This window comes from Callithrix jacchus, chromosome 5, assembly GCF_049354715.1.
Source record: "Callithrix jacchus isolate 240 chromosome 5, calJac240_pri, whole genome shotgun sequence".
Classification (NCBI taxonomy): domain Eukaryota; kingdom Metazoa; phylum Chordata; class Mammalia; order Primates; family Cebidae; genus Callithrix; species Callithrix jacchus.
The window spans coordinates 105,247,326-105,270,261 of record NC_133506.1 but is presented as its reverse complement, the minus strand read 5'-3'; the positions used below and the strand labels follow the sequence as shown (position 1 = coordinate 105,270,261).

At 51.2% G+C, this 22,936-nt stretch overlaps 3 protein-coding genes across 14 annotated transcripts in view; 1 reads left to right on the top strand and 2 right to left on the bottom strand.

Moving 5' to 3' along the window:
• Window positions 1-2,139, bottom strand: part of IFT20 (intraflagellar transport 20) — a 45,051-nt gene extending 42,912 nt beyond the window's left edge. For 10 of the 12 annotated variants that reach the window (XR_013535813.1, XR_008481609.2, XM_054256182.2 and 7 more), the window contains exon 1: window positions 1,096-1,235. Coding sequence is in view for 1 of the 12 variants with exons in the window: in XM_035300972.3 (XP_035156863.3) it covers window positions 1,096-2,057 (962 nt within the window). In the remaining 11 variants the exon portion in view is untranslated. Of the gene's footprint in view, window positions 1-1,095 lie in introns of all 12 variants that reach the window. The other 2 variants (XM_035300972.3, XM_078373994.1) reach the window with 2 other exon arrangements.
• On the top strand, window positions 1,516-12,849 carry TNFAIP1 (TNF alpha induced protein 1). Its single transcript, XM_002748261.7, has 7 exons — window positions 1,516-1,611; window positions 5,347-5,665; window positions 6,248-6,417; window positions 7,144-7,233; window positions 7,310-7,362; window positions 8,094-8,289; window positions 10,169-12,849. The coding sequence occupies exons 2-7, from the start codon at window positions 5,461-5,463 to the stop codon at window positions 10,403-10,405; spliced, it is 951 nt and encodes a 316-aa protein (XP_002748307.1). The 5' UTR covers window positions 1,516-1,611; window positions 5,347-5,460; the 3' UTR covers window positions 10,406-12,849.
• Window positions 12,473-22,839, bottom strand: POLDIP2 (DNA polymerase delta interacting protein 2). The gene is made up of 11 exons (XM_008997207.5): window positions 22,599-22,839; window positions 21,102-21,183; window positions 20,148-20,245; window positions 19,365-19,461; window positions 19,120-19,195; window positions 18,792-18,899; window positions 17,911-18,047; window positions 16,864-16,890; window positions 16,543-16,668; window positions 15,204-15,283; window positions 12,473-14,057 (listed from the first exon to the last, which is right to left on the bottom strand). Exons 1-11 carry the CDS (start codon window positions 22,757-22,759, stop codon window positions 13,943-13,945), a joined length of 1,107 nt encoding a protein of 368 aa, XP_008995455.3. The 5' UTR covers window positions 22,760-22,839; the 3' UTR covers window positions 12,473-13,942.
• Between the last annotated feature and the right edge of the window lie 97 nt (window positions 22,840-22,936).

Below are 22,936 nucleotides of genomic sequence, written 5' to 3'. Positions count from 1 at the left end.
GGGGAAATGTGAAGTGCAGCAGGAGAACACAGTTCATGGGGGGCGGTGTTGGAGGAGAATGCCAACAGAGGCCTTCTGAAAAAATGATGTAACTGAGACCTAAAGACTGTTCAAAAGTTTGTCAAGTGAAAGGGGAAGCAAGGCAGTGCAGGCAGAAGGAAACACATATGTGAAGATCCTGAGGTAAGAGGAAATTTGATGCATTCCAATAACTGAAACTGAGCAAGAGAATGAACAGGGTGAGGCTACATAGGGAGGTAAGAGCCTTCCGTAGAAGGCTCTAAAAGAGGCAGTAATGGGCAGCCAGCAATCAGATTTAGAAAGATCGCTTTTGCTCAGCCTGGAGAATGCATTGAAGGGAACGAGAGGGCAAGGTCCTACCTATCTTATTCATCACTGTAACCCTAGCACCTAACATGTGCCCACACATAACTGGCACTCAGTAAATATTTGTGGAATGAATGACCGTGGAAACAGATAGGAGACTATTACAGTAACCAAGGCTGGCAGCTAAAGACAAGTGTTCCGAGTTGAGATGTTTTGTAAGTCGAGTTGATGGGGCTCAGTAGGGACTGATTGAATGTGGGGGTTTGAGGATAAGAGAAAAACGAGTCAGGCCTGACTCTCATGAATCTGGCTTGGCCCCTATCTGATGGAGGGGCTAGCTTAAAGAGATAGGTAAGATGGAAGAAGGGGTGCAGGGAAAGAGTTCGCAGATTCTCTACCAACTCCCACCACATGCGTGTCTGAGCATCTGAGCAACACGTGGCCCAAGAGCTAGGACTAAGCTCCCTGACTATATGCGGTGGTACACTCTCTGCGCCCCGGCTCTCCCAGATGCGTGCTAGGCCCTGCGAGCCGACTCTTTACTCTGTAAACTCCCCGAACTTATCCGAGCCGCAGTTTCCTCATAAGATCGTCGCAAGAATCAACGCATCAAACTCCAGGCCTAAACTGGGTGAGAAGGCACCCCGCTAGAGTGGGGCGGATTCCCACGTCTCTTTCCGCTCGGGACTACCTTTCTTCAGGACGCAGGCCTGTCAGGCTCCTCTCGCCCCTGATCCGCCCGCGTCCCCCTACCCGAGGTCAGCCTACCTGCTGGCCCCGCAGCGGCAGCGCACTGCAGCCCAGGCTGATGTAGACGGCAACTTCTCCCGGGTCGGCAGTAGCCGGTACCCAGTCAGCCTGTTAGGGCCGCTGCCACGGCTACAGAACCGTTTACCCACGACGTCACTACCTTCCTGACCCCGGAAGCACTTACAGCCCCCATGCCACGGAGCCTGCTGGGAAACAGAGGCCTGCGGGGAAGTCAGGCCTACAAGACCTGACCATAGCGCCGGCAAGGCCGCCGGAAGTGGCTTTGCCCTTCTCTTACCGCGAAGACTCTCGGGGGATTCCGCCTCCACCCTTCCCGGATAGAGCGTTAGGAATGTTGGGCCTTGTAGTCTCAGGCTGCATAGCCAGCAGGGCTGGGCCGCATTCCGGGCGGAGTCAGCGAGCACAGGATGTGAGCTCACAGCCCGGGACTGCTGGTGGGCAGGCAGCCGCAGGCTAGGGGCGGCTCGGAGTCCACTGGCCCCCCAGCTGAGAGGAGAGGCGCCCCCGGGGACGGTGAGAGCCGGGCCCGTCGATGCCCTCGGGGAAGGGATGGACTTCCCCTGCTGGAGCAAAGCGAGCCTGGTCGGGTCGTGGGGAAAAGGCGTGGGGCGGCGTAGGGGAGATGGAGAGCTCCGATCTCTCACGGAGGGTGGGCGTGAGAACCGGTGTGGGTTTCCCGGTAGTGAGAAGTGGCCCGAGCTAGGGAAGAGCCCACACCGACCACATTTCCCAGGACTTTTTGGGTGACACTTAACCTTTACACTTAGGGTTTCTGCTAGATCCGCCCACTCTAGCTCTGAGCTTTCCCCACGGCGTCCTCCGTGTCTGGCGGATTTCTGGGTCCTTCTTCCTTTAAGACCCCACCTCTTTCCACTGCCGCGGCTGTTTGCCCTTTGTTCTGCTTGGGTTTCCATTAGCTTCGCTGAGTGAGCCACGGATCCGCCCCTAGCCCCAGGCATCCCCAATATCCACTCCCAAAGTGCGGAAGGAAGAGCACTGTGGCTATCAGTGGAAACTTCATTCTCACTGGAATTACCTTCTGGGGCGTCACCAGCCACAGGATTCCTGGAACCCATTGGTCTGGGCGGAATCTGATTGACGTCATCCAGGGGCTCAAAGCAATTGCTCTGTAGGAAAGGAATAGATTGGCTCTGAATCCGTCGACCTCTCTTGGCAGGCCTATCCTTTGAGCTCCTTTGCTTTGGCAGAACATGTATGTGTGTTTTCTCTGATCCTGGGAAAACTGGGGCTAGACGCAGAATACACAGGGAACTTGCTAATACCTGTTAGGGAGGTAGATTTAGTCCTTTGAGGTGGGCGTAAAAAGGGAAGGTGATCTCATACCATTCTAGTGTTTCTTAGTCATTGGCAGCCTCCTGGTGAGGGCTCACCTCCCATATCCAATCCCTGTGGCAAATGAAAGGGTCTCCCAGATAAGCCGCCAAAGTAATTAACTGCTTCACACAGCACCCACTCTGGCTGTCCACTTCCTTGGACATTTTCCCCAGGGACTTACCTAAATCTTTTCAGGGACAATTTCATTCTAACAAAATGACATATGTAAAATACTTAAAATGTGCATGGCACTGTGCTAAGCACGGTTAGGGGACACAGCAGTAAACTTGGGAAACCAATGTCCTGCTTCTGGGTTGCACTTACAAGAGATGAGCGACTCTAAACTCCCGCATGTGATGAGCAGTCGGTGAAATCATTCCACTTTTTTTCTGTCTCATTATCACCAGTGTGGTCCGGGCAGCCATCATCTGTTCTTGCCTAGACTACTGCTTCCTCTGGTCTTCCTACTTTCTCTCTTGCACCTTTACAATTCATTTTCTACCCAGCAGCAAGTTATCTTTTCAAAATACGCTACAAGCAAGTCAGATCATATCACTCCCTTGCTGGCAGTCCTCCGATTGATTCATATACTATATTGCGATTAGTATAAAATCCAAACTTTGAAATCATCTAGCCTTCCCTGACTTGATCCCAAACCAACTTTTCCCTACTTTCTGTGCATCAACTGTTATGACCTTATTTCTGATCCTAAAACCTGTTTCTTTTTGTTGTTGAGATGAGATTTCCTTATGTCACCCAGGCTGACCTGCCCAGGCTCAGGCAGTTGTCCCACTTCAGCCTCCTCAGCAGCTGGGACCACAGGCACGAGCCACCATGTTTGGCTAGTTTTCTTATTTGTAGAGACAAAGTCTCACTATGTTGTCCAGACGGTCTTTAACTCCCGGGTTCAAGCAGTCCACCTGCTTTGGCCTCGCAGAGTGCTGGAATTACAGGCATGAGCCACCACACCCGGCCCCTAAAACATTTCTAACAGGAACTTTGAACTTACTCGTCTGCCTGTCTAGAATGCTCTCTTCAAACCGCAGCTGAAATGTCACCTTCCCAAAGATGCTTTTCCTGTCCCTCTGTCTGAATTAATGCCTCTCCCTAATCACTCTTTTATCACTGTTTTATTATCTTTATTGCATTCATCACCTTCTGGAATTATCTACTTATTTATTCAGGTCCTTATTTATAGTCTCGTTCCTTCCACTAAAATGTAAGTTCCATGTGGACATGCCTTTCTATATTTATTCTCTCCTGAGTACCCAGTGCCTGGCATGTAGGAGTACAATAAATGCTAACTTTCTTTTTTAAAATTCCTGTTAATATTATGATGCTTCTTTGAACTGTTTGAAGGTAAAGTCAGTATCTTTTCACCGTTCCCTACTGCCTAACATAGCAGGGTAATCAATAATTTAATTGCTGAATGAGTTAAATGGGCTAATATATATTAAAGGCCAAGAATGGTACCTGGCACATAGTAAGCGTTGCAGTGAATTTTAGATAGGTTGTTTCTCCAACGAATGAATTTTAATGATGCTTTAGAAAGCCAAAAACATACAGAATCTAAATCACGAGGAGTACCTGGTTTTGCTTTCTTTTCTCCTCCCTCCTATGAACTCCTGTTAGTGTTTTAATTTCCAAATCACTTTATTATTTTTATTTTAATTTTTTTTTCTAGAGGTGGAGTCTTGCTATGTTGCCCAGGCTGGTCTTGACTCCTGGGCTCAAGCAGTCTCCCACCTCAGCCTACTGAGTAGCGGGGAGTACAGGCATGTGGCAGCACACAGCGTACCTCATTGTTTTTAGATTTATCGTCTGATCTTTTCTAGTCCTTTCTTCTCCTATTCTTATTGGGAAGTAGGAGAGCAGGGCTGAGCTCCCTCTCAGGAAAAAGAGACAAAAATAGCCATCTATATTCTTCCCTGAAAAATGGTGACAGTTTCAGGAACTTGGGACAAGGCTGGTGCCAAGAAAAGGGAAGGTCAGAAAGCCCTAGCTGAAGCCCAGGTAACCTGCGCCAAGAACGCTGGCCAGCGCCCTCCACCCTGGCTCACTCCATTCTCTCCTGAAGCTGCTTTTACTTTCCTTCCTGAAGCCAGACTCTCAGTGGTGCTCAAAATAAACACTGGCGCAGACTGCTCCTGAGGCCAGAATCTTTAGAAAGGAAGTGCATCCTGTCCCTCTGGCTCCTGGGAAACTCCTAGGCTGGCCGGATTCCCAGTAGGCTTGGCTAAAAGTCTGAGATCCTGGAAACCTTGACAAGAGGGTCACCGGAATCGGACTGGAAGATCCCTACGGTGTTCTGTTCCTCTGGCCCTCTGACTGCTTCCATGGGTTTGCTTGTCTTCCTTGCTGCCCTGAGTGGAGCTGAGTCTCAGGGAGGCTGGTGAGGTGACCAGGGCAGGGATCTGGGAGACTGCCTCAGCCCCAGTTCCTGGTGTAGTAAAAATGGCAGGGAGACCAGATGCAGTGACTCACAGTTATAATCCCAGCACTTTGGGACACTGATGTGGGCATATCGCTTGCACGTAAGAGTTCAAGACCAGCCTGGGCAACATGGTAAAACCATGTCTCTACCAAAAAAAAAAAAACTTCACTGGGCATAGTGGCGGGCACCTGTGGTCCCAGCTACTCAGGAGGCTGAGGTGGGAGGGTCACCTGAGCCTGGGAGGCAGAGGCTGCAGTGATCCAAGATGGCACCACTGCACTCCAGCCTGGGTGACAGAGTGAGACCTTGTCTCTAAGGGGAAAAAAAAAAAAAAAAATGGCAGGGACTCAGTCTCTGCCAGCAAGTGGTGCTTGGGCTTGTCAAGGAGAGAATGATACAGTCATGTTTCTGCTTTTGTCTGCTCCTGGTCTGAGGGCTCTCTCAGCTGACTTATATACTCTCCCATCTCCCATGTACAGCACGGAGAGTATGAGGCTGTGGCCTCCACTGGCCACTCATTTGTGACCCTTTCCACCACGGCGGAGCCTTCCAAGCCTACCTCCTGCCGTGTGGTGATCTACCTGCAGCGGGAGATGTCAGGGGACACCTGCCTGTGCCCGGCCTCGGGGGCTAAACCCAAGCTCAGTGGCTTCAAGGGAGGAGGGCTGGGCAACAAGTACGTCCAGCTGAATGTGGGCGGCTCCCTATACTACACCACTGTGCGGGCCCTGACCCGGCACGACACCATGCTCAAGGCCATGTTCAGCGGGCGCATGGAGGTGCTGACTGACAAAGAAGGTGAGGTGTCGGGGCGCGCTGCGCAGGGTGGGGAGGGTAGGAGGGGTTCCCGGGAAAATGACCAGATCTAGAATTCAGGGTCACTTTTCCTCTTCACCTTGTGGAGGATGGAGTCCCTACTAGAGCTTTGGAATTCTGTGAAGTTGTGCATGGAGTGCTATATGTTTATGCATTTTTCAGGAAGAAGAGCCATCCTTTTAAAATATTCAAATAGGACAAGATTCTCATAGGGGCCATCACCTTAAGACTGGGCAGCGGGCAGAAGCTAGCAGCGGCGGGTGGCTTCTGTGTTGGGCTGGCCCTGGCGCCCTAAGCCTAGGCCCCAGTAGCCTCCACAGCCTGGAGGGCTGACTCTCCCATGGGGTGTGCCACTTCTGGGTTTCAGGGAGGAAGGGTGAAGAGCAGCCGTGGGCCCGAGTGCTAGAACCTCCATCCCCACCTCCGTCACCCTGCACGAGAGCTCTGTGCTCATGGAGCCCCTTTCCTGCCACCTGCCATCTGCCACCAACTTGTCAGGTGGCCTTTGCCTGCCTTGGGGTACCTGGTGGCAAACTAATCCTGTAGGGCCATCTGCACCCCTAGGCTGGATCCTCATAGACCGATGTGGAAAGCACTTCGGCACCATTTTGAATTACCTCCGAGATGACACCATCACCCTCCCTCAGAACCGGCAAGAAATCAAGGAATTGATGGCTGAAGCAAAGTATTACCTCATCCAGGGGCTGGTGAACATGTGCCAGAATGCCCTGCAGGTACATGGGTGGGGTGGGGTGGGGCGGGGCAGACAAGGTCAGGAATTGCCCCTTCTTGTGGGATGGAGGACTGTGGTTCCTGGCAGGTTGTGTGGGAGGCGTGGTTGGTGAGTGCAAACCTAATGAAGTGAGTGAGACGTCACCCAGGCCCACAGACCTGGCCGCCAGGTTTCACCCTTGGCAGCGTGAGTAGACCCCGCTTCTGGTTTCTGTGCTTTGATACCTGGATTTTTGGTTTTCTCTCATTTTTTTTAAAACAGGGTTTCACTCCTGTCACCCAGGCTGGAGCGCAGTGGTGCAATCTCGGCTCACTGCAACCTCCACTTCCTGGGTTCAAGCGATTCTCCTGCCTTGGCCTTCGGAGTAGCTGGGACTACGGGCACACGCCATGGCACCCGGCTAATCTTTGTATTTTTTGTAGAGATGGGGTTTCACCATGTTTCCAAGACTGGTCTCGAACTCCTTGGCTCAAGTGATCCACCTGCCTCAGCCTCCCAAAGTGCTGGGATTACAGGCATGAGCTACCACGCCTGGCCTGGATCTTAGGTTTTCTAAATGGAGGTCTGTTTTCCATCTGGCAGTTCCTATTGCCAGGGGCCTCATGATCTGAGTCTGACACTTCCTCACCAAGCAGAGGGTGGCCATGGCAGAGGGGCTCCAGAGGTACCTGGCTAAGCCTGGGAAACAGAAGATCCCAAAGAGGGTTCTCTGTTGTGTCTCGCCCAGGACAAGAAGGACTCCTACCAGCCCGTGTGCAACATCCCCATCATCACATCCCTGAAGGAGGAGGAGCGGCTCATTGAATCCTCCACCAAGGTACCCGGATCTGGGAGGGCTGCAGGCCAGGGAGGCCAGGCCCCCGTCCCGGCCCTCACTGTGTCCTCCTTCACAGCCCGTGGTGAAGCTGCTGTACAACAGAAGCAACAACAAGTATTCGTACACCAGGTAGGGTGGCTCAGACAGCCGAGCGGCTGGAGCAGACACCGGGCAGCAGACCCAAGGGAAGCTGCCCGCACTCCCAGCGTGGTCGGTATGGGTCTGGGCTGTGTGTTGGAACTGGTTATGCTAAGTGGGGGAAGAACAGAAAGTAGAAAGGAAATTGGGACAGAGGCCTTTGGAACTCAGCAGGGTGCCCTGGCTGGGATATAAATGATTGAAGGTGAAATGCGCCCTCAGCATGCATCACGAAGGCAGCATGGTAGGTGTTTTTACACGTTTTCTTACTGGGTGGCAGGGATGCTAGGAGGCCGGTGAGCTGGGTGTCCCGCTGAGCCAACCTGTGTAGTTCACACTGAGCTGATTCCCTCCCTCACCCTTCAGTCCATGTCCTCTCCATAGGCCACAGTTAGGTAGACGCAGGTGGCTGCAGATTCAGAGTCCCAAATCCTCCATATGACTCCCTGTGGACAGGCACATTGCCACTGTCACCCCCACAGTAAGGGAAGGAACACCTCCCACTGAAATAGCAGTGCTTTTACTTAAAACCAACTCAGTTCCTTTTCCTCGAAGGCCCCCCAACCCAGAGAGTGCCCCGTGGCCCTTTCTGTCCTGGCCCCCTGGCGTCTTGCCTTCGTTTCATCAGGACAGCACAGGGAAGGGAGGGAGAGGAGGGCCCCACTTGCCCTAGCACCTCCCCTTGGGCTGCAGCCTCATTCCCTTCCTCTCGGGTTTTTCAGCAACTCTGACGACCACCTGCTGAAAAACATCGAGCTGTTTGACAAGCTCTCCTTGCGCTTCAATGGCCGCGTACTCTTCATCAAGGACGTTATTGGCGATGAGATCTGCTGCTGGTCCTTCTATGGCCAGGGTCGTAAGCTGGCAGAGGTGTGCTGTACCTCCATCGTGTATGCCACAGAGAAGAAGCAGACCAAGGTGCGTGGCTTCCCCCTGCATGGGTCGGGGAGGGGAGGACACACACCCGCTGTGGGGGGCATGGTCAGGCTATGACCAGCAAAGGGCAAAAAGGGCACACACTTGGCTCTTCTTGCCAAACACAACGTGCTGGGCAAGGACAAAGCCAGAACAAAGGGTGTGGGGAATGGACAGGAACCACTTTGTTCCTGAGAGCTCAGGGCAGGGGCCACTGACTAGCAGGGAACAGCCTGGTACAATGGGAAGGACTGGGTCTTTGAAGTTGGCCCACTTGCCAGTTTTCTGACTTTGGATAAGCCACTTAAGCCACCTGGGCCTCGGGTTCCTCATTTGCAGACATGGGGATGACAGTATGAATTGAATGAGATATGAAAAGGATACAACTCTTGAGAGCAGCAGTGTGGTGTAGAAATAGCTTAGGCTTTTGTGTTAGAATGCTGTTCAGATCTATCTGAGCCAGGGACAGAGGTGGGCACATCACTTGAGCCCTGGAGTTCAAGACCACCCTGGGCAACATGGTGAAACCCTGTCTCTACAAAAAATACAAAAATTAGCTGGGCATCATGGCACACGCCTGTAGTCCCAGCTGCTGCTCAGGAGGCTGCAGTGGGAAGATCCCTTGAGCCCAGGAGTTTGAGGCCAGCCTAAGCAAAATAGCAAGACTCCATCTCCAAACACTCTTAATAATAATAAAATGAAATCTCCTCACTGGCCCCCATTAGCTGTGGGTTTCTGGCTAATCAACTTACTGCCAGGTACATGAGGCATTTGATAGGTGACAGTTATCAGAAACTCAGCTGGCCTCTCTCCCCCAGCCTAGTCAGTTACCCCAGAGAGCAGCTGCCTCCTGTGAGTGCACATCCTGAGATGATCTGCTGGGGTGGATAGCAGGTCATCCGGGAAGGGCCATATGGGTGTGAAGAGCTCAAAGTAGCCAGACTTGCCACACACCTTGCTGACTCCCACACCACTCAGGTGCCTCCAGCTGGGAGGTCTGCAGAGGGTTTGGGGAAGGGCAGCTTACAGGGAGCCCTGCTTCCTCCCACAGTTTTTGGTATAGGGGTAGGAGGGAGGGCGACAGCATGGGTGGCTTCTGAGCCTGTCAGTGGCGTAAGAGTGCAGGGGCAGGTCTCTGGTGGCTGGTGACACTGCAGCGGAAGTGGCAGCAGCACCTGGCATCTTCCTAAGTGTGTTCTCTTTCATGAACCTTGTGACCCCTCACAACACACCTGTAAGACATGCAGGGCTAGAGCCACTCTCCCCATGTGACAGATGAGAGAACAGAAGCTGAGTCCAACACAGCAGGTCAGGCAAGAATTCAGGTGCTTGACTGCCTTCCCTTTCTCTTTCCTCGGGGCAGGTCATGGCAGCGACACACGGGGTCGGACAGGCAGAGATAGGCAGCAAAACCACTCAGCAGAGTAGCTGCTCTCTGTATGCCTGTTTGGTGGTTTGCTCTGTGCCAGGCTTCTGCTGAGCAGTCGTATCTTTCCCGTAACATTGACAGCAACTCTTAAGGGGTTGAATTGAACCATCCTTTACATATGGGAGCTGCAGCCCAGAAGGGTTCAGCTCGAGGCCTCACAGCTAGCAAGTGGTGAAGCTGTTTGCACATAGGCCTGGCCTGCCCTCTATGCCCGCCAGCCCCTTGACCTCAGGCTGGGGCAGGGGTGCGGAGGGTGTTGGTCTTCCCTGTCCTCATATCTGTAGAACACATCCCCTCACCCTGCCTTCGGAGGGAGGCCAGCTCTCCCTGGAGACGGACTGCCACCTGTCTTATGAGAGGTGGCAGAGGCCTTATGGAGCCTCAGGGCCAGTAGCTCTGACACAAGGCTCCCTCTTGAAGATGAAACCTTGCTTCTTTCCTCCCTCACCCCAGGTGGAATTCCCAGAGGCCCGAATCTATGAGGAGACACTCAACGTCCTACTCTATGAGACTCCCCGCGTCCCTGACAACTCCTTGTTGGAAGCCACAAGCCGTAGCCGCAGCCAGGCTTCCCCCAGTGAAGATGAGGAGACCTTTGAACTGCGGGACCGTGTCCGCCGCATCCACGTCAAGCGCTACAGCACTTACGACGACCGGCAGCTCGGCCACCAGTCTACCCATCGTGACTGACCAGACTGTCAGGGAGTCAGAGCACAGGAAGCCCTATCTCCCATCCTGTGGAACCCCGCCCCATTGGCCACCCCATGCTGCTGCTGGCTGGGTCTCTGCTCCAGCACTCAGAGAAATGACAGGCCCTGCTTGGAGGTCAGAGGGTCCAGAGAGGGGAGGGACCACATTCCTCTGCCCTGCCCCTGAGCATTTCTGGATGACTGAGTCCTGTCCTGTCTGCTCACCATCGCCCTTCCTGCCTGACAGGGATCTGCTTCTGCTCTGGGGTGAATGGACAGACCCACCTCCTGCTGAGAACCTTCCCTGCCCAGGCCCTCTTTGGAAGGGCTGCTGCCCCTTAGGCCTCAGTTGAGGCCCACAGAGAATGGGTTCATTCTCGGGGTAGGTGGCTCCTGGTGCTGTAGGGGCCCAGTTTCATAACAGAAGGTGGGACATCTTTTTTCCTAAGGTGTTTGAGCACAGGCTTGATAAGTTTGGTTTTTTATAAATAATCTAGGAAATTAATAGTTCTAAGTCTAATAATGAGGAAGCTGGGCATTTCTTTTGCCCTCCAGGGTGCCAAGACCCTGTATATGACAGAACCCATGGCCCTTCTCCATGCCTGTGGGATCTGTTTCTTTAAAGCACTTTGTACTGTTTTTCAGGAGGTTGATATTCTCCCTGACCCACATCTTTCTACCCTAATCCCCACTTCCCTGCAGAATCAATCTGAGGGAGGAGATAAAGAGGAAGCAATTAAAAAAAATCCAACAGAGCAGCTCTGGCTTTGCCAGCCTGGCTAGCAACTCAGAGTGTACCAAGGAGGGAAGGATGGCTAAGCTGGGACCTGTGGTCCTAACGGTGCCTGTGGGAAAAGACATTCCCCACCCCCCAATTTGAGTCACATCACTGACCCCTAGGTGTAGCATGGCTGCTCTTTGTCATTCACTTGAGTGCCCTTGGCTTCCAGCCATGCTGTCCTCACATACGGTAAAGCCAAAGAGCTGTCACGGGCCAGAAACAACAAGCCACAGCAGGAAGACCAGGGAGCCTGTGGGCACTGCAAGGTGTTGGTTGGCACGGCCATTGGCTGAGGACAGCAGTCTCAGAGCCCGGTGTTCCCAGCAGCCCCTGCATAGAGGTGACACCTGCTTGGCCACACATCTACACCCTGCCCGGACTATCCATGCTGTTGGCTTGTCCTGGCTGGGGAGGTGGTTCTGCCCAGTGGTGTCTCTGAAGGCAGAATGAGAGACGGGAGCAACTGAAGCATCTTGAAGGCCTTCGCTCCTTGTTGGGTAACTCAGCGATGGAGATGCCAAGCACTAGCCAGGTGGGTGAGTTCCTCTTTAGGGCTTTGGTTTTCATTCCTTTTTGTTTGGCATAACCAAACAAGAGTTCAGCTTATCTGAATTCTTTTCCAAAGGAATGCTGTCAGGGAGGGCGCTCTTCTGCCAGCCTAACAAAGCAACATAGCCACATACAGTACCCACTTTCCACTCTGGAGAGAACATAGGTTATCAAGTTCATCCCTCTTGACTACTCTTATGATAGCTGATGCCATATGCCAGACCCAGGGTTAGACATTCATAAGGACCTAAAGTGATATGATGGCCGGACAGGGGCAATGGGACTTTCTCATCAGGCATTTTGTTAGTCACAGTCTTGAATGTATAAATAGCACTAAGACTCTCAGGTCAGGTACCTTGGTGATTAGCTACTTGTTCTTCTAGCCCTCATTGAGGTAACAAGATAAAGACAAATCCATTTATTTGGCCAAATTCAGTCTTTGGCTTTGTGGCTTTCCCACAGAGACTGGAATGCATCAGCCTAAGACCACTGGCCTATTTTCTCAGCTGCCCTCTTGAGATCCTTTAATACTGAAATTCCCAGCACCCCACCGAGGTATTTTGATGCTCGCCTCCGACCTCCCCATCCCCTTTAGTCCCTGCTTACTGCTTTGACATCCACATCCTCAATGTCTGGATCTTTCTTGCCAAGAAAGCACAGTAGCCTGGGAGAGGGCATTTATCTTCTCTGACTGAAAATATCTCCTTAAGGAAAATACTAACATTGAACTCACTGACATGATTTTAGCTTCTTTAATCAGATTTTGTGGCTTAAAAGTTTGGGGGTTTTCTTTGAAAGTTTATAGCTCCATTCAGAAAGCAACTCTTGGCTGTGTGTGTTTTTCAACTCTTAGCAGCCCAGGGGTAAGTAAACAAAAATGTGTGGATTAAGGTCAAACTTTCTTGTCAGTTTCTGAGAAACCTGGCAGCCTCCTGTTAACACAGACCAGTTTTGGGTTTTATTGAATTTGGTATGTGACCAGGGTCGGCCTGGAGGATGGTGCAGGTCATGGGCAGGAGAAAATTTTTCCTTTACCACATAACTGTAATACGTGGTTGCTCAGCATAAGCGATGGAAGCAAACACTAATTTCTAATAAAATTATGTTACACTCAATGGTACAGAGCCATGTTTACAGTGAGCAGGCCTTGGCCAGCTCACAGCCACGGGCCGTTTACCACCTGACCTTGTGTTCTAGCTAGGTCATAAGCGCGACCATACTGTTGCCCTGCAACCCCAGCTCCCCCTGGAGGAGGACTAAGGACAACACTAACAAGGGCTGGAACTGTGATTTAATATTAAGTCCAGAAAATAACCTCTAACAATCCCTGCAGTGGCTGAGAAGAAATCCTAAGAATTGGGGCAAGATGCAGCATGATTTATCTCTGGCTCTTGAACATCTGAGAGAGGCCCAGGAAGTGGCTTTGCTTAGTCATCATCCATACCTAAAGCTGCTCCTTGAGCCACATTCCTGCCTTTGTGGACTGGATGCTTGGCAGAGTCATACTCAGGGCTGGCACACCCCTTGCTCCAGGATACCCGACTGGCTTGCCTCACTCCTCTCCTGGGCCCAGAGAGGCCAAAGATGATAATGGTTGGTCAGTGCTAAGAGCCAGGCCACTCCAACCCTGACACTGGCTTCCCTCTCTGCATTTGGCAGAAGGTAAAGTAAGAGTCCATTCCAGCACCCCACCCCTGCAACTAGCTGAGAGGCACAGTGACCCTGGGAAATGTCCAGCCAGCCTCCAGGCTGATAGGGAAATAGGCACATGCCCTATCAGGGGGCAGCTCCCTGGAAGGGCAGCAGAGAAAGCAATCAAGGGCACCCACTGGGTCAGAAGGGGAGCCTGAGACTCCAGGAGCAGAAATGGCGAAGGTGATCAAGCGTGCACTGGTTTACTGATCAAACCTCACAGGCCAGGAAACTCCTCCAGGCCTGTGGCAGCTGAACACAGTTCCTTGGTGGAGAGGTTTACTGGAACATGGTGTAGGCCATGAGGAGGCTTATGAGGAGTCCAGCCTTGGAGGAGTCCCACATGGGTCTTCTGAAGAAAAGTTATACCACCCCTCCCCCCAAAAAGAACCCCACAATCAAATTAAGAGACCCACTGTGGCCCGTGATGGGGAGGGAGAAGAGTTCTGCAGCAATTGTGGGATGAGACTTGTTCTTCCTGGTGACTGAGCCTGGGCACTTGGAGCCTCAGCTGGCCTACCAGTGAAGGCCTGAGGGTGGTGTCTTCTCATCTTTATTGCTTTCCAGAGAGAAGGGAGGGATCCGAACATCAAAGTGGGAGCCATCAGGTCTTTCGAAGCGGAATGTGCCCCTGCAGGTTAGAGAGTAGGTGGTTTAGAGGGAGCCAGAGCTGAGGTTCTCCTAAGGATCTGGATGGCCCTAGGCCCTCAGCTGCCAGCCACAGAGGATGTGTGAGCCTGAGCTCTCTTCTGTCTACCTCATGACAAGATGACTAGTCCAGAGACCCTCATGGTTATCCATGAAAAGAAAAATGCAGCTGTGATGGCTCACGCTTACAATCCCAGCACTTTGCGAGGCCAAGGTGGGCAGATCATCTGAGGTTGAGAGTTTGAGACCACCTTGGCTAATATGGAGAAACCCCGTCTTTACTAAAAATACAAAATTAGCCAGGTGTGGTGGCACAAGCCTGTAATCCCAGCTACTTGGGAAGCTGAGGCAAGAGAATCGCTTGAACCCAGGAAGCAGAGGTTGTGGTGAGCAGAGATTGCGCCATTGCACTCCAGCCTGGGCAACAAGAGTGAAACTGTCTCAAAAAATAGAGAAAAACACAGCTGTCCAGATTCTGGCCTTTTTTTTTTTTTTTTTTTTTTTTTGAGACGGAGTTTCGCTGTTGTTACCCAGACTGGAGTGCAATGGCACGATCTCGGCTCACCACAACTTCCGCCTTCTGGGTTCAAGCAATTCTCCTGCCTCAGCCTCCAGAGTAGCTGGGACTACAGGCATGCACCACCATGTCCAGCTAATTTTAGTATTTTTGGTAGAGACAGGGTTCCACCTTGTTGACCAGGATGGTCTCAATCTCTTGACCTAGTGATCCACCTACCTCGGCCTTCCAAAGTGCTGGGATTTTAGGCATGAGCCACTACGCCCGGCCCTGATTCTGGCCTTTACATACACACTGCATAAACTACCCAATTGCATTTTCAGGTTAAGGAGTGAAACAGCAAGGAAAAATCCCAACTATATGAGCAACTCTGCAGCATCAAATCACCAGACCGCTTTGGCCTAAGTCCTCAGTCCACCAATCATAAGGAACTGAGAAACAGGCAGTAATAGAAAATCAGACAAGTCTCCCACAACAATAAATAGCAGATAAGGCTCCCTCTAACAATGTCACTTGTCTTAGAGTTAATGGCAAGCTCTAAGCTCTTTCTTTTCTGACCTACAGCTTCTGTCTGTGGAGCTGGGCAGCCCCTGCTGCTGCACACTCACTCACCACATGTGCCCACTAGAAGCCTGCAGCGAGACGTGGCTGCTATACTGGAACGCGGGCTGCTCCTTGGATAACACTGGTTCCTGAAAGGGTTTAGGCAAAATGGGTCAGGCCAAGCCCCAGGGACATGTTTCCTGCACCCCAGGGTTATGTGCTGACTGCCAGTTCATCAAGACTGGATGTCCCCTATCCAGCCAGCACCACAGCAGGCACTCCCACTGCATGGTACACTTCCTGCCAGTACCTCCTCCCACAGCATGGTCATTTGGCCTGGGCCTTTTATCCTGGCTCTGGGAAAGATCATCTCAGACTGAATGTCTGAGGGTGCTGCACAAAGATTCTGGGCAAAGGACCTCCTCTACAGCCTGGAGAACACAGTGAGACCCCATCTCCACAAAAAAGGTTTTTTTTAATTAACCAGGCATATCTGCTACTCAAGAAACCGAGGTGGAGGATTGCTTGAGCCCTGGAAAGTAAGCTATGGTTGCACCACCGCACTCCAGCCTGGATGACACAGCAAGACCCTGTCTCTAAAAACAAAGAACCTACTGTGGAGATACCCCCTCCAGAGACCATTCACACTTGCTAAGTGACAGGTACCATGGCAGGTACTCTGAAAACCTCTGCTGCCTTAATTCTACTGGTGATCATAAGATAATTGGCGTGATGCATATTTTAGCAGTAAGGAACTAAGATTTTGGTTAAATAACTTGTCCAAAGTTATGCAGTGAATATATAACTCAGCTGGAATTTGAAATGACTAGCTAAATCCAAAGCCCTGTTCTTACTCACTTTGCCACCTGCCTCCCAAGTCCCCGCTGACTTGAATAAATGCCTGTTGAATGTGGTCCCTGACACCAGTACTACTTGTGACTTTATTTCTCAGGAGACAGGGCTGAGTAGGCAGGGATTATAAAGTCAGATCTTTTCAAGGACCAGCAGAGGATGTAAACTTGTAAACAGGCAAAGAGGAAAGACCACAGGGAATGGTGGGGGTGCATGCCCCACCTAACAATATTCAAATTTTGCTTTTTAAAAGACACTATACCAGTTTTAAAAACTATACAAGTTTTGACTTCAGACTCACTTGGGTTTAAATCTAGGCCCTACCACTGCTAGCTATGGGACCAAGGGCTAGTTATTTAATTTCTCAGTCTCAGTTTCTTCATCTATGAAATGGGTTTTAAGAAACCTATCTCATGGAGTTGTTGTAAGATTTTTAACCCAAAACAATGCAATGTGTTCACAAAGTGAGCCTCTGTCTCTAACCACAAAGGAGAAGGAAGCCATGCACTGAGTCCCCAGGCTGGCCACACAGAATTACTGGACCAAGGATGCTCACCCTGCCCACTACCCCTCGACCTCGCACTGTCTCCAGGGTGCCGGAGAGACTGAATATCCTCCAGTGCCGCTCCCGGAGCTGTACCACGTCACTGTCAAGGTTCTCCAAACGGATACAGTAGCGCCACTGAGGGGGTATGGGACAGAGTTTAAAGAATAAACTTTGAGTAACCCTCCCAGAATTCTGTGCAGAGCAAAAGTCAACAAAGCTGACATGTGCACTGCACAAGTTCCACTCCCACCAGGAGGTGAGCTTCCCCACCTCCACCCTGACCCCCAGGCACACCCACAAGCTCCCCTTCTCCCCAACAGAAACACTCACCCAGTACACGTGGGAATTCTGAGCTTCCTAGGGAGAAAACAAAGACAATTTAAGTCCTACAGGGCAAGACCAAGTATGTTCCAATCAACATCTCTCCAATGTAGTTGATGTATTCCAGGAAGGTTGCAGACAGACCAAGCTGCGAGTATCTGTGGGATAAGTATGACAGCTGGACCATGGCCTGTAAGCCCACAGGGAGGCAGCATCCCTGTTCCTGGCCTCCCCGCTTCTCATCCCTTCAAGATCACCAAGAGAGCTGGATGCCAACAGAAATCAGCTACAGGACTCTTACCTTTTTCACTGCCCTCCTGGCCAGCCCTGCCTCCTATCACTGCTGCCTTGGGCCCCTATCCTCCTACTGTCTCCCATTACTGTCCCTTACTATAATAGTTTAAGGTAGCCGCCTCCACTTCTATGAAGTCCTCGAAGACAGGAACACTGTTTCATTTACATTCGTATCCAAGCATGCACTGATTATACACACTTTTCTGACTGCAGCTTCTATCTGCTGAGTTGGGTGGCCCCTACCGCTGCACATGCTTACCGCCAGGCAATGTGTAAGTGTGTATAATGTGCAAAAAGTGTGATGCCTACACTGATTTATATTATGTGTATATTCTTCATAAACATGGCTCCCTTTGAGCAAGAGGGAAGAGACAGGATAAAGGACTCCTTCCTGGGACCCATGGATTTCCCTGCCTGCTCTAGGTCTTGGTGTCAGCCATTCTCAAGAGGCTACTCAACCTCACTCAACACATGCCACCACTTTGGAGCCACAGGAATATGGTTTATATTTAGACTACCCTCCCCCAGCAGTCACCTTGAGGACACCATACAGAACCTGAAGGCCTAAGTCAAAGCTTAGGCCTCCAAGAAGCCTTCCCTGGCCTCCCTTCCACTTAGCACAATGTACAGGAATGTGTTTTATAAATATAAACAAGGAACATGGTTTATATTTAGACCCCCCTCCGCCAGCAGTCACCTTGAGGACACCAAACACCTTGAGGCCTACCCCTGCTAGAAGGGGTCCAAAGGCTGGCCACATACCCTCATGCCCATGTAGAAGGGGATGACAGTGACACGTATGTTCTCAGTTGTTTCCCGGTGAACATCGGAGAGCTCCAGCCACGGGTGATTCTTCTCTTGCCAGGCCCTTAATGTCTCCCGAGCCACAAAAGGGGGTGCTGGGGCAAGATACAACTGGTTAGTCCAGGCTAACAGTCCAGTGTGATTGCTCCTCCTAGAAAACCCTTCCTAGTGGAGGCCCAGGCAAACAGGATGCTCATACATGAAGCAAAAATACAGGCTGGAAGAAGGTACAGGACTGCTACTAAGGACAAGCCCTGAGGAGCTAGTGTAATAATATGGGAAGATAATCGGACTGGGAGGGCTTTCAGCCCTCACTCTGCTGCTAACAACCCTGAGTCACTTGTCATCATCCCTGAGCCTCAGTTTCCATATCTGTAAGGAGATAACAACCATCTGTCAGGTATGACACCTATGAGGTGTAACAGTCTAATAAGAGGTTGAAAAAAGTGTGGAAATAGAACTTTGGAATTTTTTTTTTTTTTTTTCTGAGATGGAGTCTCGCTCTGTTGCCCAGGCTGGAGTGCAATGGCACAATCTCCGTTCACTGCAACCTCTGCCTCCCAGGTTCAAGTGATTCTCCTGCCTCAGTCTCCCGAGTAGCTGCAATTAGAGGCGCCCGCCACCATGCCCAGCTAATTTTGTATTTTTAGCAGAGACAGGGTTTCACCAGGTGGGCCAGGTTGGTCTCAAACTCCTGACTTCAGGTGACCTACCCGCCTCAGTCTCCCATAGTGCTGGCATTACAGGTGTGAGCCACCACGCCTGGCCCTAGAATTATTTCTATGATATTCTTTGATGAAAAGGTCCTCCCATTCCACCTCCCCTTCTTAAGAGATTACCTTTTGTTTGGTCATACAGAAGAAATCTTTCAAAGAGCTCATGTTGGATGGGAACCTGATCAGTGGAGGTGTAGGGGAGGATGTCTTCATGGCTGACATAGTCCAGGCCTGGCACAGAGATGCAAAAGACAATGAAACTCACACAGGAGAGGAGAGAAATGGGGCTGAGAAGAAACATTTCCTGGCCTTGTCCCAGTATGGGATAACCCTGGTATCATACCTCTCAGCGTCATAATCCCTCCCAGTGGATGACAGGACATCAGAAGCCTCTCTCTCAGACACACCAGACCCCTTCTTGACAGGCACCATTCAAATACTAACTACTCACCTGGGATGGCATAGAGGGCCCGGCTGTCATCATGGTTAGCCAAGAAGGTCACAGCTTCTGTCTGAGATCTCTGAGACTAAGGCAACGAGTGAATCAGGGCTTTGTTGGCCACTGTGTAGTCCAAGGCCTTGGGGACCAGGACTGACTTGGGCTCTGTTTGACACCTTTCCCTCCCTTTGTCCCCATCGGAATGCAGGGCTTTTCCATGGAGAGGACCCCCAGGCTCAGCCATCTTGCTTACTTACTATATGTGGGCAGTCTCGGGCATCAATCAGCACCTGATAGTAGGTGTGAGTTTTGCCTTTCACCTCCTTAGAGCCATGACCAGCAGGGTTCTCTGCTCTGTGTGGCGAGAGGAGGCCAAGATCACTCCAGGAGAAATGGAAGCTGTACCTGACTCAGCTCCCTACCCCTCCTGACCTAAATGGGCTGGTCCCTGATCTCAAGGGGCTTTAGCACCAGCTGAACACCTATTGTGCAACACCTCAGCCCAGCTGCTCCTCAGCTGGGGCAAACAACAGAGCATGAAAGACCATGGTATGGAGCCACCATCTGATGTGTGGATGCCTCTTAAAAGAAGGGGGCCATACTGAGAAAATCAAATTGCCACCTCAGTCCCCAGGGCCCAGAGTACCCTTGTCTTTTTACATCCCAGGGGCTGTCTGTGATCATTTAATGGAGCTGAACCTTTTCTGTTTTAATGTATTCTAGGGATGATGTGAGATTGAGGGAAAGACTCCAGCTGAACATTAAGAAATGAAAAAGACTTTTCCCCCAAATGCCCTCTAGGGTACGCATAATGAAAATTAGGAGTGGCTTAGGAAGCATTCTTGGGAAGCCTAAAAGGACTCTCTGACTATCCCTGAGCACTCAGCACTTTTATCTCCATGGGTCTTAGTGCCAGAGAGGTACTCTAGGGATGTTTCCAAGGCCCAGGAGGATGCTGTCTTTACCCGTGGTACCCCAAGTACATATGTCTGCCATCTCCTTCTGAGGATACTGTGAGGCACAACGACAGGAAAACTTACTTTTCTGGAGCTGCAGAAGCCACATCCCGGTCATACAGTCTGGCCTGCCAGGGAAACAGGACAACACCTCGGTAGCCAAAAATGCTATGAAGGAAAAGCTGGGAGGAAAGAGGGGCCTCCGTGAGTCTGCAGTCCGGCAAATCCATCCAGGTGGGACCCAGACCACAAAGCAGCACAGGTGGAGGCGACTCCAGTACAAGGTCTTGCTGCCTTTTCCCTTGAAGTCTGATCAACCAGACCAACACTGGAACACTCTTATTTCTTCTTTACCTGGCTAACTGTACTCATCCTTTAGGTCAATGCTCAGGCCTCCAGAAAGCCTTCCCTCACCTCCCTTCCACTTATTAGCACAATGTCCAGCCACTGGCCATTTGCATATCATTAATTCTCTTCTAGACTATAAACTCCACAATGGCAGGAATCATGTCTACTTTGCTTTCTGATTTAACCCTAATACACAATGCCTAGTCCATTGTAGGCACATAGAAAAAAAAATGTTGAACCAACAAAAAGTTTTCCTTACCTACAATGTCCTAGAAGGGCCTAAACCTATCCCAGTGGACCCAGAACAAAGCTGATGTAGAAAAAGAACCACACACTCAGAGTTTACCACACGGCAGTCAGTTTTATTATGGTAAAGCATCAAAGGTTTACTTTTCTGAAAGCTTCCTCCACTGGCTTCCCACCATCCACTATGTTAGAGAAGTCTTTAGCAACTTGACCAAACCTCACTACAGTCCACACTAACTTGGAAAGAGAACCCAATAACACATCAAGTGCATTCAAATCTAGGAGAACAGAAACCCCATCTATAAAAATTTGATTCTGGTCTGGCACCAAACATCAAGATACAATGAATAGAAAACCTTACCATGTAGGCCTATGACCCAATCTGACTCCTTTCAGAAGCAGAGCACTATATGAAAATGAAAGACGACCCAGCCCAGTACTCACCTGCCCAGTCTCATATTTTCCATTCTGTTTTGGCACCTCAAACACACCGACTGTCTCCAACACTTTGCCCTCTGGTCGGTTTCTGAGTAGGATGGAAAAGAACAAGCAACAAAAAAGCTGAGAAGTTAATGGTTACCTATCCATCAGAAAAAGCTCCTGAGGATACTGAGGGGCCAGGGCAATGACAGCAGAGAAGGGTTTGGGGTAGTGGGGCCAGCTGGAACAGGAAAGGCTTTCCCCCTCCTTGGTGAAAACCTCCCCAATCTCCCACTGTTAGATGTGACTGCCCCCATATTACTGCCTTCTCTATCCACATGGCATTCTTCATATCATGCCCTCACACTCTGCTCAAATGTACCCCTGCTCTTGTTTCTTCCCTAACCTACCCTCTTGACCTCCCATAGCACTTTAACTATCTTGCTCACTTTTTCTGGAAGGGAAACATCTTTTTTTCTTCTTTCTTACATTTTTTATATCACAAATCATCAAGCAATATCCTGCCCACTTTACATTTCAGTTGTGTCCGTGCCTTATCTTTACTAAAGACTGTCAGTTCTCTGGGAGCAATGCCTGAGTCTGATTAGCCGGTACTGCCCCCTTAGAGCCTAGTGTAGAAGAAGGGCTCAAAAAATATTTGTCCTGTATTGTAATTCTATGTCCATCTCCTCCTCTAACCTGTAACCTTTACATTGCCCTTGAAAACCTTAATCATCTCTAGATTTCCTACTGCACCCAGTGGTCTCTCAATATTGTTTTTGTTCATATTCTCACAGGGGTCTTAAATTGCAAACAGCTATGATCTCTGGCCAGGGTCAGTATCTAATATCAGCCACGAAAAACTCAGCACTGTCAGTCACCACTCTGAACAGGGTTGCTCTTTCTAGGAGCACTTCAAATAAAGGTTGTTTCTACTGTTTTTAAGATGTGAACTTTATGCTTCCTCCCACTGATTCCTTAGCCCGTTTGATCCTCTTGTCCCATCCGCGAAGACACTTTCCACACCATCCCCATGGCTTCACATCCTTTTCCCCAAGTCACCTATAGAAAATCGATCTCCCCAGAGTCACTTGGAAACCTGCGGCCTACAAGGGTCCACACACCCAAGAGTCTCATTTCCCACCTCTAGCATCTTTCTGAGGGAGGCCGTGACCGAATCCGAAGGCTGAGGGTTCAAACCAAAGCCCTAGGGCTAAATTTAAAAGCTGCCCTCCGATAGCGGTGCTGGGAACCCCAGCAGGGGAAGTACGATTCACTCGGGGAGGGTAACGTGTTCCCCCTCGGAGCCAACCCCGCACAACCAGGGCGCTGGGCCGCGTTGGCTTCCCTGCCCCTGGCACATGTCCCAGACAGCGCAGGTCGACTCCCTGCTCGGGACCCTCTCCGGGATCAAACTCCAGTCCCCTTCAGCCGGTCCGGACACCCGGTCTCCGCACTTGCCGGGAACACGCTCCCTGGGCTACAAGCCCCGTCCCCGAGGCCCCTGGCTCCGTCCCTCACCGGGACGAGAGGTGCCTCCGCGTCGTCGTGCTCGCCGCTGGCGAGAAGGCCCCAGTGCCAGCCTCCGCACAGAGCGGCCTGGGCCACCGGGCCCCAGTCAGCGACCGGGACCACCAGCGGCTGCCCACGGCTAGGGCCCGCCGGGCTGCGCAGGCTGCCATGTCCCGCCCGAGCGCCCGCCGGGCTGCTGACACAGATCCCTAACCTGAGGCGGGGCGGCGTTCCGCCCCCGCCCCACACTGCCCCGCGCCGCGTCCCCGCCCCCTTGTCTGCCTGGTCCCACCCCGGAACTCAGAGCTACTTCCGGCGCGCGGCAGATGGAAGTCCCGGTTGGGGTC